General features: G+C 40.4%; 1 protein-coding gene across 2 annotated transcripts; it reads left to right on the forward strand.

Moving 5' to 3' along the window:
- Positions 1-1,152: 1,152 nt before the first annotated feature.
- Positions 1,153-9,967, forward strand: slc13a5b (solute carrier family 13 member 5b). Of its 2 annotated transcripts, none has more exons than XM_013138614.4 (12): positions 1,153-1,367; positions 4,054-4,182; positions 4,405-4,541; positions 5,158-5,375; positions 5,539-5,713; positions 5,829-5,951; positions 6,042-6,254; positions 6,497-6,603; positions 6,726-6,847; positions 7,055-7,216; positions 8,379-8,516; positions 8,924-9,967. In XM_013138614.4, the coding sequence occupies exons 1-12, from the start codon at positions 1,266-1,268 to the stop codon at positions 9,047-9,049; spliced, it is 1,752 nt and encodes a 583-aa protein (XP_012994068.3). In that variant the 5' UTR covers positions 1,153-1,265; the 3' UTR covers positions 9,050-9,967. The 2 variants fall into 2 exon arrangements, with proteins under 2 accessions (XP_012994068.3, XP_028978578.2); XM_029122745.2 differs by having other exon boundaries at positions 1,259-1,367; positions 4,038-4,182.
- The last annotated feature ends 3,857 nt before the right edge of the window (positions 9,968-13,824 follow it).

Here is a 13,824-nt window from a genome sequence, read left to right on the forward strand (position 1 = left end):
TATCTTAATTTTTGTATACAACAATGTCAATACCCTTTTTGTTTAATTGCCATCTATTTTTCAACAATATTTTGAGGCAATTAAAAACATGAATAAAACACAAATAACAGAACAGGCTTATGTTTCATTAGATTTTGGGTTATGTTCAAATAAATAGTCAGATTCTGGAAGATCGAGGTTTATTGGATTAATTGGAATGACTGAATATCTGACAGACCTTTAGCGTGTAATGTAGAGATGTAGCCCAACCATACTGAATTAAAAAGCAATGGTTTAGAAACCCATTTCCAAAGGCACTGTAGCCTACAAAACCCATAAGGTAAAATGCTACATCCATTATTGGCCAGCTTGTAAACTTTAACATTGATTGATCCCGCAAAAGGTGTACAGTTGGTTATAGGCTATTCCTATTGGTTTTCCAATGCCTCTTAATATGAAATTAATCAGATTACATTACTGAGTTTGAGTAAACAAAAAGTTATGCAACTGATTACAAATGAGGACAGGTAACTTGTAACTTTAATGGATTACATTTAAAAAGTAACCTGCCCAACCCTGTATATATATATATATATATATATATATATATATATATATATATATATATATATATATATATATATATATATATATATATATATATATGTATGTATATATATATGTATGTGTGTGTATGTATATATATATAAATGTATATGTATGTATGTATGTGTGTGTGTGTATAACAACAAATGCTGAATATCTATTTCAAAAAACTATTTGATAATTAATAGAAAACAAATTCAAAAATAATTTGTGAAATTGACAATGCAGAAGTGAATCAAGACCCTTTCATAACGGTTAGCTTGGGGGAAAAAGGTTAATTGTTGACCACTATGCACAAGAAGAATACAAAAAGTCACCGATGCGTAACGGCTACAACAGGGCAGTTCATAAGTGCACCTCGTGGCGCACATCGATATGTAATCAAAGAAGCGCTTCTCGCCTTGTCTTGTTCTTAATCACGCGAGATGCAAATAAATTAGTCTAATAATATTATATTGAAACGTTGTAGGTATTCATAATCCCACTATATCAGTAAACACAGCCTGCACTCTCTCTCTCTCTCTGTCATCATACTGAATGTCAATAGTATTCCCCTCACTTATCTGCAGTGGGACACCCTTGTCCTCCCACTTTCCCTTCCCTCCCCCGACCCGCTCGAAGTAAAAAGACCAACCCTGGTGCTTAACTTTCTTTACCTCCGTTTCGCCTCAAGTCAGAGAATGGCTGCATTTTTTAAATCCCTGCGCAATGTTAAGAATGAGATCGTTCTGTTTTCTACGCCGTTTCTTCTTCTCCCGCTGCCCTTGGTCATTGGAACAAAGGTATGTAAATTGTCACACAGACCACACATAATTTTTATATTTAAATTATATTTGATTAGTCTTGTAAGTTTTAATATTGTTGTTTAATTAAATTGTTTTAATTATATTTGATGCGCATTAGAATGTTTAATATTGTTGTTGTTGTTTTTTTTTTAAATAAATTTGATAAATGCAAACGGAGACTACCTTTTATAAGACCGTTTTTATGATTCAGTTAATCATATTCTTTCAGTTTGATTTAGAAAAATGTAGGGTGAAGCAGATATAACTCCATTCTGTGATTGGAGAGAAATGTAGCTGTGGCATAGGTTTAATTCAGCATTGCACCTGTTGGTGAATAGTTCAGACAGCGGCAGCATGCTACACCTAACCTGTCAGATGCACACAACACATACACACACCCACAGACAATCTGTAGAGAGAAAGTTGCCATGTAACAACAGACAAAAACTGTATTGAGCTGCAAAGAAAAACATGCTAGAGGTGTCAGCACAACACCATATAAAGAGGACTGCTGAGTTAGGTTAGTGTGGTCATTAGTGCATGGTGAAGTCCTCCATGGAGGTTAACAAAGACTGATCTTTAACCCCAATTAACATTTCTCAGGACCAACCAACTATTGTATGATTACAATCAGGCTTATAGAATGCCACATTTTTACCATATCATGTTGCTCTCCCTGTATTTTGAAGTAATGTGGAGGTCTATGATTTTCAAAGTCTGGGTTGTCAGGATCCAAATGAATTTGAAAAGATTAAAGCTCAGGTAAATAGCTGAACCACAACCTGCCTCAGACTTCAAAAAATATAACCCAGGAATATTTCAGTTTTTTTTATGGGTCAGTTACACAACACAAAGACACACCAGAATGTATTTCCAAGATTTTGAGTATTAGGTTCAGTCCAGTTGGGGTCCATTTTCTGTACAGACTTTATGTTGCTAGAAAACCAGAGAAAATGTTTGTATGTTTATGCCATCAATGATTCCCAACTAAATGTATTGAGCAAACAATAGATACACCGTAAAGTCCTAAAGTATTCAGACAGTGAATTCTACCAAAACATTTTGGTTGTGTGTCAAATTATTTTGTGCCCTATAGAAATTAATGTAAAACAATGTATTGTGTTGTCATGGAGTCACTTTTAGCTGTGGTCTGTAACCTGCAATTCTTTAATATACAAGGCAATGTTTACACCACGCCTTCGGAAACAGACCCTTATTAAGGACTTACCAGCAGGTATCCTGTTTTTAAACATACAGTGACAAACATGGGGCCTGTTAGCAGTTGAAATTATGAACGTTACGAAACATTAAGTTAAAATCTAAGCCCCTTTCAGTCCAAGCTTGAAAGGTGGCAATTTGACCATATGGTAAATTATATGTATGAAAGGTAGCCGAACGGAATGGAGCAACCAAGCCGATAGATTTATTTTTGGCGATGGCTCCGGCTTTGGCTCTGGCTTAGTATGAATGGAACAGTAATCCAGCGGCTGCATTTTTTACGCACTATGCTCTAAACGTGCTGTGACTTCAAGTTCCTGGCACAGGATGCCCACAAGGGTGAAACGTCATAAAGTTTCAAAGAGATGATGCACATTAATCTAGTTTTTTTTTTTAAACTAATTTAGCTGTATTAGAAAAAGCATAGTTAACACCAACAGGAGTCAAAACAACGTTTTTTTTTTGCAATGGCAAAAGGTGATCTTATGCTGGCCAGCTATTTAAGTTAATAATTTATGGACTGGAAAGGGATTTCTGTGCAATTTCTACGGCTACCTGTAATTCAGCATTCAGGAGTCTATCCACACAGTATATAATAATATGATAACATGCATGTTATCAACAAGCCAACAAATGTTTCCAAACACCACACCCATAACATTCAAGTAAACATTTATATTTATAAATGGTGACCATAAATCTTAACAAATTATTTTCAGAAACATTACAACAATATCTCAAAGGGTTATCATAGACCTGAAACCTGTAAATGCAAGAATCATAACTAGACATGAGGGAGTAGTTTGAACGCAGTGATCCCAGCTGACGATGCCTCCCAACTTATCAGGTGATGCTGTTGAATTTGCATTCAGCGTACAGCTTCATCGGCTGGCTGCACAGTCAAGGCTCGAACCCAGACTGCGGTGGTCAGCTTGCTGTTGGTGTGCATGTTTGTTTCATCGTCATTATCTTTTCAAAGCCAAAGTGCTGGAATCAGTGCCAAACAAAAAACGATCTATAAAAAATCTGATGATACCCTAAGATAGGGCAGATAATGTGCAGATAGTATCTTCTTGAAAAGGATTTACAGCTGTAATGACTGCCCAAAGTGCATCCACCAAGCATTAACTCTAGGCTGTGAAGACATCCACAGTCATTTAATATTTGTTTTGGGAAAAAATTCTTAATTTCTTCAAATATTTTCTTCATTTTTTCTGTCACAAAAATGTGGAGCAGGTCTTATAAACCTGTGCAATCTAATGTTATCTGTTTTTTGGGATGTTATTCTAAGGTATCACTGTTAAAACTGTGCAAGGGTCACACAGACTTTGTCTAGGCACTGTAACAACACTATGACTCAGTTGGATTCATTCCCAGCTGTTGTGGGGATGTCCTGTTCTGACCTGTTGGTGACCTCTTGGTGATTGGTTGGGGACCTGTTGAATCCAGTGTGTGTGTTATACAGGAGGCAGGATGTGCCTATGTGATCATCCTGATGGCAGTTTATTGGTGCACAGAGGCCCTACCCCTGGCTGTCACTGCCCTGCTCCCTGCAGTCCTCTTCCCCATGTTTGGCATCATGCAGTCCAAAGACGTGAGAAAACATTTTGATATCATCAACCTAACAGTAGAAATGAAACTCGACAAAACTAATGCAACCCTACGGACGTCCTGATGTCCAATGTATTTGACTATGTTGTCTGATATGATTTTGTGTGAACGGTTGGCTGGCGGAGGAAGCAATTCTGTTCCATTTGCTTGTACATAAACAAATACAATTTGAACCAATGACTCACTGTCTGTGTTTGTGTTTCAGGTGTGTATGCAATACCTGAAGGACACAAACATGTTGTTTGTGGGTGGACTGATGGTGGCTGTAGCAGTGGAACACTGGAACCTGCACAAGCGCATTGCCCTCCGAGTGTTGCTCTTAGTAGGGGTGCGCCCTGCTCTGTGAGTGACCCTCAGCTGGAAATCTCCTGCTAGCTTTAGGTTGAAATCTCCTGCTAGCTTTAGGACTCTGTCTTCTTAAGTGATGGAGTTTTCGATAGGCATGTACTGTGCATATATCTCTAGATAAGGCAATGGGTTAATCATTATGACTTAATTTATTGTTTTTTCCTACCCATCATAATGATATGTAACATTGTAGGCACGAGGAAGGTCACAGGCGCAAGGAGGAAACGGAGGCCTTTTAATTAAAATAACTAAGACTCGGGAACACGAAAACACGAGAACAATGTTACCAAAAATGTAATCAAACAATGGCCGACAAGACACAAGAGGGTAGAACAAACTTAAATAGGGACAGTGATAAGGAACACAGGTGAGGATAACAAGAAAAAACCGGTGTGCGTGCTTTAAATGACTGCTGGATGTCACTGGCACAGCAGGCATGATGTAATATTCCTAACCATTTACTCTGTGTGTTCTGGCATTTATCCATCTCAGTAAAGCCCATTGAAAAACTTCAACAATTTGACGCATGACTATGTGTTGTAAACCTGTGTTCCCTCCATAAGGATCCTGTAGCGTCCGTGTGTCATCCTCTGGTCGCCTCTCTCTCCAGGCTGATGCTGGGTTTCATGGGGGTGACAGCGTTCCTGTCCATGTGGATCAGTAACACAGCCACCACAGCCATGATGGTGCCCATCGTCCAGGCTGTTCTGAAGCAGCTCAACAGCTACCCAGAGTCTGAGGTCCCCGTGATCCGAAGTACCGAGGAGAACTCCCCGCCTCAGGAGACCACTGAGTCCAAACAGACTGAGAAACACACGGAGGGAACCGGTGAGCATTATGCCCAGTCGTGATTGGTTCATTTTTTAGGGTTTAACTAAACTGGTTTCCAGCTGAATGATATCAGCCACCATAGTGTGTGCACTGCGCATTCATTTTGTTTGCTTTGGGACTCTTTGGACTTAACCTTCCTACGTGGACTGTGTTTGCCTAGTGGTGATAACCTGTTTAGACCCGTCCACGGAGGCTATCAGGCGTAAGGAGGCTGCAGAGAAGAAGAAGATGTGTAAGGGCATGACGCTGTGTGTTTGCTATGCGGCCAGCATCGGGGGCACTGCCACCCTCACAGGAACCGGGCCCAACCTGGTGCTCACAGGCCAGATGAACCAGTGGGTAGTCCTAACTATGGATTCAAATCATCACAGGTCATTCAAATACAATCCTCTTTTATGTGCTAAAACAATATGGTTCGTGCCCCCCGCCCCCCCCCCCCCCCCCCCCCAGGCTGTTTCCTAACAATGGAGATGTCATCAATTTTGCCTCCTGGTTCGGCTTTGCTTTTCCCAACATGATCTTAATGCTCACACTGGCTTGGCTCTGGCTGCAGTTTGTCTTCATGGGATTCAAGTGAGTTTCAATATGTACTTCAAGTCATCTTCAAACAATACATCAAGGCAAATGCGTCACCTTGACCCCTGTCTCCCCGTACCTCCACAGCTTTAAGAAGACGTGGGGCTGTGGAGTGGTGAAGACGGAGAAGGAGATCGCTGCGTATAATGTGATCAAGGAGCAGCACGGTCAGCTGGGAACCATGTCATTTGGAGAGCTCAGTGTCCTGGGTCTGTTCAGCAGTCTGGTCGTGCTGTGGTTCACCAGAGATCCTGGCTTCATGGCGGGCTGGGCCACACACGTCTTCAACACCGATGCAGAGTAAGCCCTCTACTGTTCATGAACACCGTACCGTGTAGGACACAAGATTTCGCATGTCGCTTCATTCCATTTTTGTGGCCTTTTTGGGATCCTGGCAGTGTGGCCAGGATCAAAAGAATTCCACCATAAAAGGAATAGAAAGCAGTTTGTGATGCAGCCCTAATTCGTTTAGACCTGAAACCTGTATTATGTGTGTGAATGCTAGTAGATTGTCAACCTGTCTTTATCCATCCTTCCTGCAGGTACGTAACTGACGCCACGGTGGCAGTGTTCATTGCTGTTCTTCTCTTTGTCCTGCCTTCCAAGCCCCCACGCTTCTTCTGCAGGAGATCATATAGCTATGACACAGGTAAACCTGGTTTTAAAACCCACACATAAAGTATTGCTATAGGTATATAGGTATTGCTATGTGAAATGCTTGAAGACCATTGCCACGGCATGTCTCTAACTATGATTTGATTACTCCTGCAGAGTCCCAGCCCTTAGCTGGCCAAACCCCAGCTCTTCTCACCTGGAAGGTTGCACAAAAGAAGTTACCCTGGAGCATTGTTCTTCTCCTGGGGGGAGGGTTCGCCCTGGCTAAGGGCAGTGAGGTGAGGGAGGGCCTGGATGCTGAAATTCCACACAAACCTCTGAACCAAAAACATTCTGATCCCTACTGAGAACTTAATCATCCCACATCTTGTTAGAATCTTAGTCAACATGGCTTTACTCCGCCTGTGGTTATTTCTCCAGCGCCATTGCGAGTTCCCGTGTTGTTCTGATTGTCTGTCTGGTTCTGGTTGTATGTGTCACGGCAGGAGTCAGGTCTGTCTCGATGGATGGGAGATCAGATGACTCCACTTCACACCATCCCACCCTGGGCCATCGCTATCATCCTGTGCCTGCTCATTGCCACCTTCACAGAGTGCACCAGTAATGTGGCCACAGCCACTCTCTTCCTACCCGTCCTCGCCTCAATGGTAAGTCTCAGCACAATACAACATGAATCAATACTACGCTATTACACAACGGGGAGCAGCGTTACAATGGCTCTCCAGACTGGTAACTACTGCAGCAGCAGTAATTGACTGAAGCACTGTAGCTCCTTGATGTGAAGCACTCCCCGTTCAGAAATCTCCCCAATGGGATTGGAGCATTGAAGCTACTCCCAGCCGAGGCCAGCCTACATGTCCTTGTTTGGTTGCCCTGGCCTTCAGTTGTTGGCCATTTGGGATGAATACATCCGTCCGCTTCCCTGGGCCCCTCATTCTATTAGCCACACTGCCAAACACTCATTCATCTCCATGGCTAGTCCTGGTGCCAACCCCCATCCACACCAAAGAATGGTATCACTGTGCCCAATACTCGAGCCCTCAGAGGACCCAAGTTAGGCCATGTCTGAATGTACCACATAAGCTATAAAGAGAGGGATTTACTGAGGCCGAAGCCAAGAGTCTGCCCGGCAGACATTACTAGTGTAGAGACAGGGAGAGCGGAAGAAAGAAAGGGGGGAAGCAAACAACTACGGGAAAGTCTGGGAAAGAGAGGCTGCCAGGACCTGTGCTTTTGTGTCTTGCTATTTATTTTTGGTTTGTAATGTCTTCCCAGCCTGCCTTGAATATAAATCAAGCCAAATGATTCAACATTTGTTATGATTGTGTTTAGACAGAGTGTGACAGAGGAGGAATGAGTAATTCATTTGCAGTATTCATTTTCTTACTAATTACTGTAGCTTTTGTGGACTAAACAACTTTTCAGAGGCTCACATTTGAATCTGTCTCCTTCAGAATGTTTCAGCACCATTCTGAAATTGGCTGTAATGTGTTTCCCTTTTGCCTGTTATGAGTCAGAGACTAACAACATAGCATGCATTAGAATTACATTACGACACACATGAGGGAGTTTTTCAAAACCCCGGAATTACAACACTAAAACACAGAGTTATGAGTCAGTGATTATGATGCAGCAAAGACTACAGTGTTATCATGTCCTAAATGGCAGTCTATATTCCCTAGTTAATATATTACTAGGGGCCTTAAAGCTCTGGTCAAAAGTAGTGTTTTATATAATAGGGGGTCATTATGGACTGACACTAGGCGTGTCCTCAGACAGCTGATGATGTCTCTGTGTTTATTTTATTAGTCCCAGTCCATTGGAATGAATCCTCTATATGTCATGGTGCCATGCACTCTCAGTGCCTCCTTTGCCTTCATGCTACCTGTGGCCACTCCGCCCAATGCTATCGTCTTCTCATATGGCTACCTCAAGGTTTCTGACATGGTGAGTGTAATGTACTAGGTCATACTACAGTTTTTATGTTTAAACTGTGATTTTTCTCAGTTTACAAATTGAATATGTTCAGTGTATTTAATTGTTAATATATCTAATCGCCATTAAGGTTGATAAGATATTTGCAGTAAATGAACGTTTTTGTAGACCCATTCTTATAGACGAACACATTTTCCAGACACTTATCCAGAACATCTTTCCGGAGTGAGTCCGTGCATGTTAATACTTGTTTTGTACTGGTCCCCTGCGGGAATCAAACTCTCAACCATGGTGTTGTAGGTGCCATGCTGTACCAAAGGAGATATGCAACTGTCTAACGCTATCGATCATTTGATTGCCCTCCTCAGTATGAATGATAGCCAACCGACTTTGAAATACTGTGTAACTGTCTCTCCCAGGCGAGGACGGGTCTGGTGATGAACATCATTGGCATCCTGTGCATCACACTGGCCATCAACAGCTGGGGCAGGGCCATGTTCCACTTGGACACCTTCCCTATCTGGGCCAATACTACCGGAGTGTGAGGGGCTGGACACAGACCATGATGAACACACACTGTCTTTCCCAGTCACATTCATCAAGAGTACTTGATAAGCTGGTGTTGGGAGAATCTCCTAAGGACACTTGAATCACCCAGTAAACTGAATGGATGGATATTATTCAAGAGAAGAGTGATGGAGGGTGAAAAGTAGCACTACTGTATGTTGTTTTTTTTGCTGTAATGTGTTATTCAGATAATGGACAGTTCCGTGTGTAATGACCAAGTATTTACTCCATCAAATGAAGCATTTTTAACTCCTTAGAGGTGGCCTGGGTTCTGTCTTACACCTTAGTTTGTTATATCTTAAGACCCAGAGACGCTTAGAAACAATTTGGGGATTGAAGTTAAAGCTAAACATTTAATTTGCACAGAATAGCGTCTGATCTGTATTTCCCTGACCAAGGGTAATGCATGTCATCTCCTCTGGCTTATCAGACTTACAGAAGAAAGTTATTTTTGCAAGCACTCAGTGGTGAAACCTGGAGCAGTGTACTTCTAATGTTGCTTTCAATACTGTATGACTGGACAATCTGAGATCCCTATGTACAGACTGTCCTTATCTATAATCATTGGAGCTCAAAATGAATTTATGAACATACTGTACAATTTTTATCTTCTGACATTTTGTAACATAAATGTTATAGTAATATATTTTGATCAAAGGTTGTATTTATTAGATGTAATATAATGTAGTTAGTTCATTTTTATATGGTATTTGCAACTGCATAGGCAAAATTATCTAAAATGTCAAAGGAAATGTCTGGGCTGCTTACAGTTACAATGTATGTTAGGTTCCTACAATCATGTCGACAGTACAGTAGAATAAGATGTCACTGGTTTCACACATTGTTAAAACCTGGTTGTTTGAAATAAAATAAAAAAATGATGGTGGTTATGTGTATGTACGTGCAACAATATCAAATGTGTTTCACCAAAAATAACAGTTTTTTTGTTTTAACTGGGAAGGATAATGTTAGTATTATCCTGTAAATGACACCCAACAAGGTTCCATGAGTAGCATGAGTAACTTTCATAAGGGAAGTCATCAGGTTATCATTGCTAAGCACAATCAATAATTAGATGAAAAGGTATACATTAAAATAGAACGAATCATGTCCAGGGAGAACAATGTTTACAGTTCCCTCTAGAACCCTTGGAAAAGATAAGCATTAAAGGCTAGGAAAAATTTCATTATATCTTTTAAGCTTGATCATACACAGAATTTACACGTTCTTCAAATAAAAAAAAGTTACTTACCATTGATATATATAGTTCATCTGAGTCATTACGAACTCTTCAGTGGTCACCCATGACCATCAGTTTCACTGGTATAAATAGGTGGTATAAATATCATGTGACACACATGCCAATACTCCCTCAGTAAACAAATTCAATCAAAGTCAGAGAACACCAAAAAAAAGTTATACCAACAGCTGTTGATTTCATGAACTAGGGAAGGCTATAAAAATATTTCTACAGGCCTGAAAATACACATCTCTACTACTAGGGCAAACTTTTTAAGCCAAATGTCAAAAGAGTCAAAGAGTACCCAAGGGCGCCAGTTGGAGTTTTGCAGAAATTGGTAGAATCCAAGACTCCAAAAATACAGTTAGATGCCCTCTCAATTCCAAAAAGCTATTTGAGCATCTTGCAAGAAGAAAGGCCCTACTGTAATAATAATATCCACTGCCTGAGGTTTGCTAAATCTGATTGAAACGTTGATTGGAATCAAATTTTATGGTCAGAGACAAAAATAGAGTTTTCTGGCCGCAAACACTGGATGTGGGTTTGGCGTAGAAAGAGAGATGGCCATCCAGAAAAAAACGTGTCCCCACTGAAGTATGGATTTGTGATGTTGCTGGGCTGTTTTGCTTCCAAATGCTCTGGAAACCTGGTTAGCAAACATGGCATACATAGGTTTAGGAGTTAAAGGTTTTTGGGTTAGGCTTAGTTTTAAATATGTAATGTGTGTTTATGTCTATAAAGTAGCATGGGAGTAGCATAGGTGTGTGTGTAACAAGATACAGCTCCGGAGAAAATGAAGAGACCACTGCACGTTTTTTTCTATCCTTTCCAAAAAAGTTGAAGCGGAAGGTTTTGAGTGAGGAACAGAAGGGTTAAAATTAAGAGACCACGTCCCCATTTAAGCATAGCCAGAATCATTGTTTAATGCAGCTAAGGACATGGCGTACTCTTCTTTATAAAGGACTGACCTATACATATAGAAATAGATTAATGACATTGATTCTCTCTATAGAATATGACTTTCACTTTTAAATATACAGAGAAAGGGTCATTTAGTGGCTATCTTTATTTTTAACTAAATGGAGGAGACTTGGACCGATCATGGACATTCTGGTGAGAACATATTTGAACACTACTATCTATACAGAAAGTAAGAGGTCATAGTCATTCATGACTCCATTTATTTCTTCACATATTACTAACAAAAATGTCCAGACTTTCACAGCTGACTCTGGAAAATGTTTTCGTCCACTCCTTTTTCCTTAATGTTTGTGGTTTTGTACATAGACACACATGATCCAATAAGCAAAGGTCGCAGTGCACCCACACAGCCCAGGCCATGCGTCACTCTCGTTACTAGGAGATTGCATGAACTTGTCAAGGTTCGAAGATTAGGAACTCTTTCTTGTTGAGTCTGCTTTTCAAAATCCTATCAATACTGTCCAGAAATATAACTTCATATCAACCTGCAAAAGGCCACTCACTAACAGGACAGAGTTGTTTACATGATGACATTTTTCAGCTTCAATGACACACTACATTTTGATCTTTGAATTGGACAATATTACATGGCCATTGACCGCTTAAACATCCCAAAACTGTACTTTATTGACAGACTGACAGTGGATCATGGACAGACATGTGTTACCATCCCTCAGAAAGAACAGAAATAAAAGTTAAGATGGAAAAAGAAAAGCATATGTAAGGCAAGCCCTGACCTTGACCACAAAGTCTCGTGCAATTAAAATGTTAGATGCTTAATGACTAGTTAAAAAACAGTTGGGTGTATAGTACAGCCCAGATCACTATGATCAAACATTGCAGGGGTAAAAAAGCACATATAATTACAGTGCTTTTCTCTCTCCGTGCTGCCTTTCCAACACCCACTCATTATCCAAGTCCTCATGTCTCATAGGTTCTATTATTGGCTTTAAATACATTTAAGTGTTTGGTAAGAAAGGGAGAGCAGCGGCTATTCTCTTTGCTGAGGTTGCATAAAAACAATTCCCGGACAAGAAAATGCCTTGGGTTAACACAAAACATGACACAGGCACTTGTGTTAACCCTCCATGTGCAATTGTACAAAGAATTTTGAACTGGACAATAAGAGAAATGTTATAGTTGTTCAATGGGTGTTCTTGGTATCTGCAAAGTCCTATCTATTTCCTCAGCTCAGACCCAGCATAGTTCAATGACAACACTAAGGTCTGTGAGGAAAAGTAAAAGCAGGGTTTTGTGTTCTGAGTACCTGATACACCTGAGTTGTATCAACTGAGCAATGCCGATTTAGACATGAGACCTAAGCTTCATTTGAGCCTCTACTTAGTCACTGTATCAGTTACCAAAGCAGACAATATGTGGCTTGTCTGATAGCATCAAACCTTGCCTTCATCATATTCAGAAGATAGTGTTTGAAAATGCACAGGCCAGATTACTCTAATTAAGTATGCCAAGCTGGACCAAGCTATGGAAGATCAAGCCAAAATTGTCAGACAAAGAACCTTTTGTTGAAAAGTTTTAATACACTACTGGTGTATTAAATGATAGGTATAAGGTATTTCTTATACACTCATTTATTCATTTCCATTTCAGTCCATGAGTGTTGCAAAATAACTTCGATCTTGACACTCAACATAACATTAAAAAACAAACAAAACGCTGCTATTAATTCGACGCACCTGCTGATGTTTGGCTGCGCCATACCAGAGGTCTGGTCTTGGATACTGTGGAATTCCACTGCTTGTCTCTCTACAACACATTTACTGATTCGATCTAGCATAGTTAGAACAACAACACATCCTGTTGTTTCAAACACACTGAAAACGTTGATGTATTATTATATAGTCCAAATAAATATGTCGAAACCTGTGCGCAAAGCCGCGGGTAGTATGGATGCCGGGGTACTCTGCATCCCCCGCAACCAAGAAATTCAGAAATTTACTTTCCGTTAGAGACGCGCGTCAATACTGCAAATGAGCAAGCGTCATCCATCCGTTCCACATCTATTGTATACGGTATACGCACGGCCATTACCCGCACCCGGGATCAAAATATCTTACCGCGTCCAAGCCTGTGCGTCATTTGCGGTGGTTGGGATTTTTTCAGCGCAACATTCCGGGAATACTTGCACAGCTGCGATCACACAGGTCAGAGGTAACATTACCTGTACGTCACTCTTCATGATAGTGTGGGATGACTACAATGTAAACACAGGGTTTGTAGAATATTGAGGAATAAATGTACACATTATTCTGAAACAAGAACAAGTATAAATGCTAGTATATATTTATCAATATGTTGAGGTTCCGGAAATTATTCCCTTCATTTCCTCCACATTTAGTTTTGATATAGATTTTATAGGACGGTTAAGCAGACACGGATTAAGCCTAGTCTGGGATTAAAATATCAAGTTTAATACAAAACTCCATTGAGCTTGTTGTTTTAGTCCTAGACTGGTATTAGACTTTGTCCTGTGTCTGCCAACCGGCCTATAATGTGATATTGTTTTTATTG

The sequence above is a fragment of the Esox lucius genome, chromosome 1, assembly GCF_011004845.1.
Source record: "Esox lucius isolate fEsoLuc1 chromosome 1, fEsoLuc1.pri, whole genome shotgun sequence".
Lineage (NCBI taxonomy): Eukaryota > Metazoa > Chordata > Actinopteri > Esociformes > Esocidae > Esox > Esox lucius.

Bases quoted from the DNA above. Each gene is read 5' to 3' on its own strand.
- slc13a5b (XM_013138614.4), top strand. From the start codon at position 1,266: ATGGCTGCATTTTTTAAATCCCTGCGCAATGTTAAGAATGAGATCGTT. The intron at 5,952-6,041 runs GTGAGTTTCAAT...GTACCTCCACAG, and splicing joins TTTGTCTTCATGGGATTCAA to CTTTAAGAAGACGTGGGGCT. The intron at 8,517-8,923 runs GTGAGTGTAATG...TGTCTCTCCCAG, and splicing joins ACCTCAAGGTTTCTGACATG to GCGAGGACGGGTCTGGTGAT.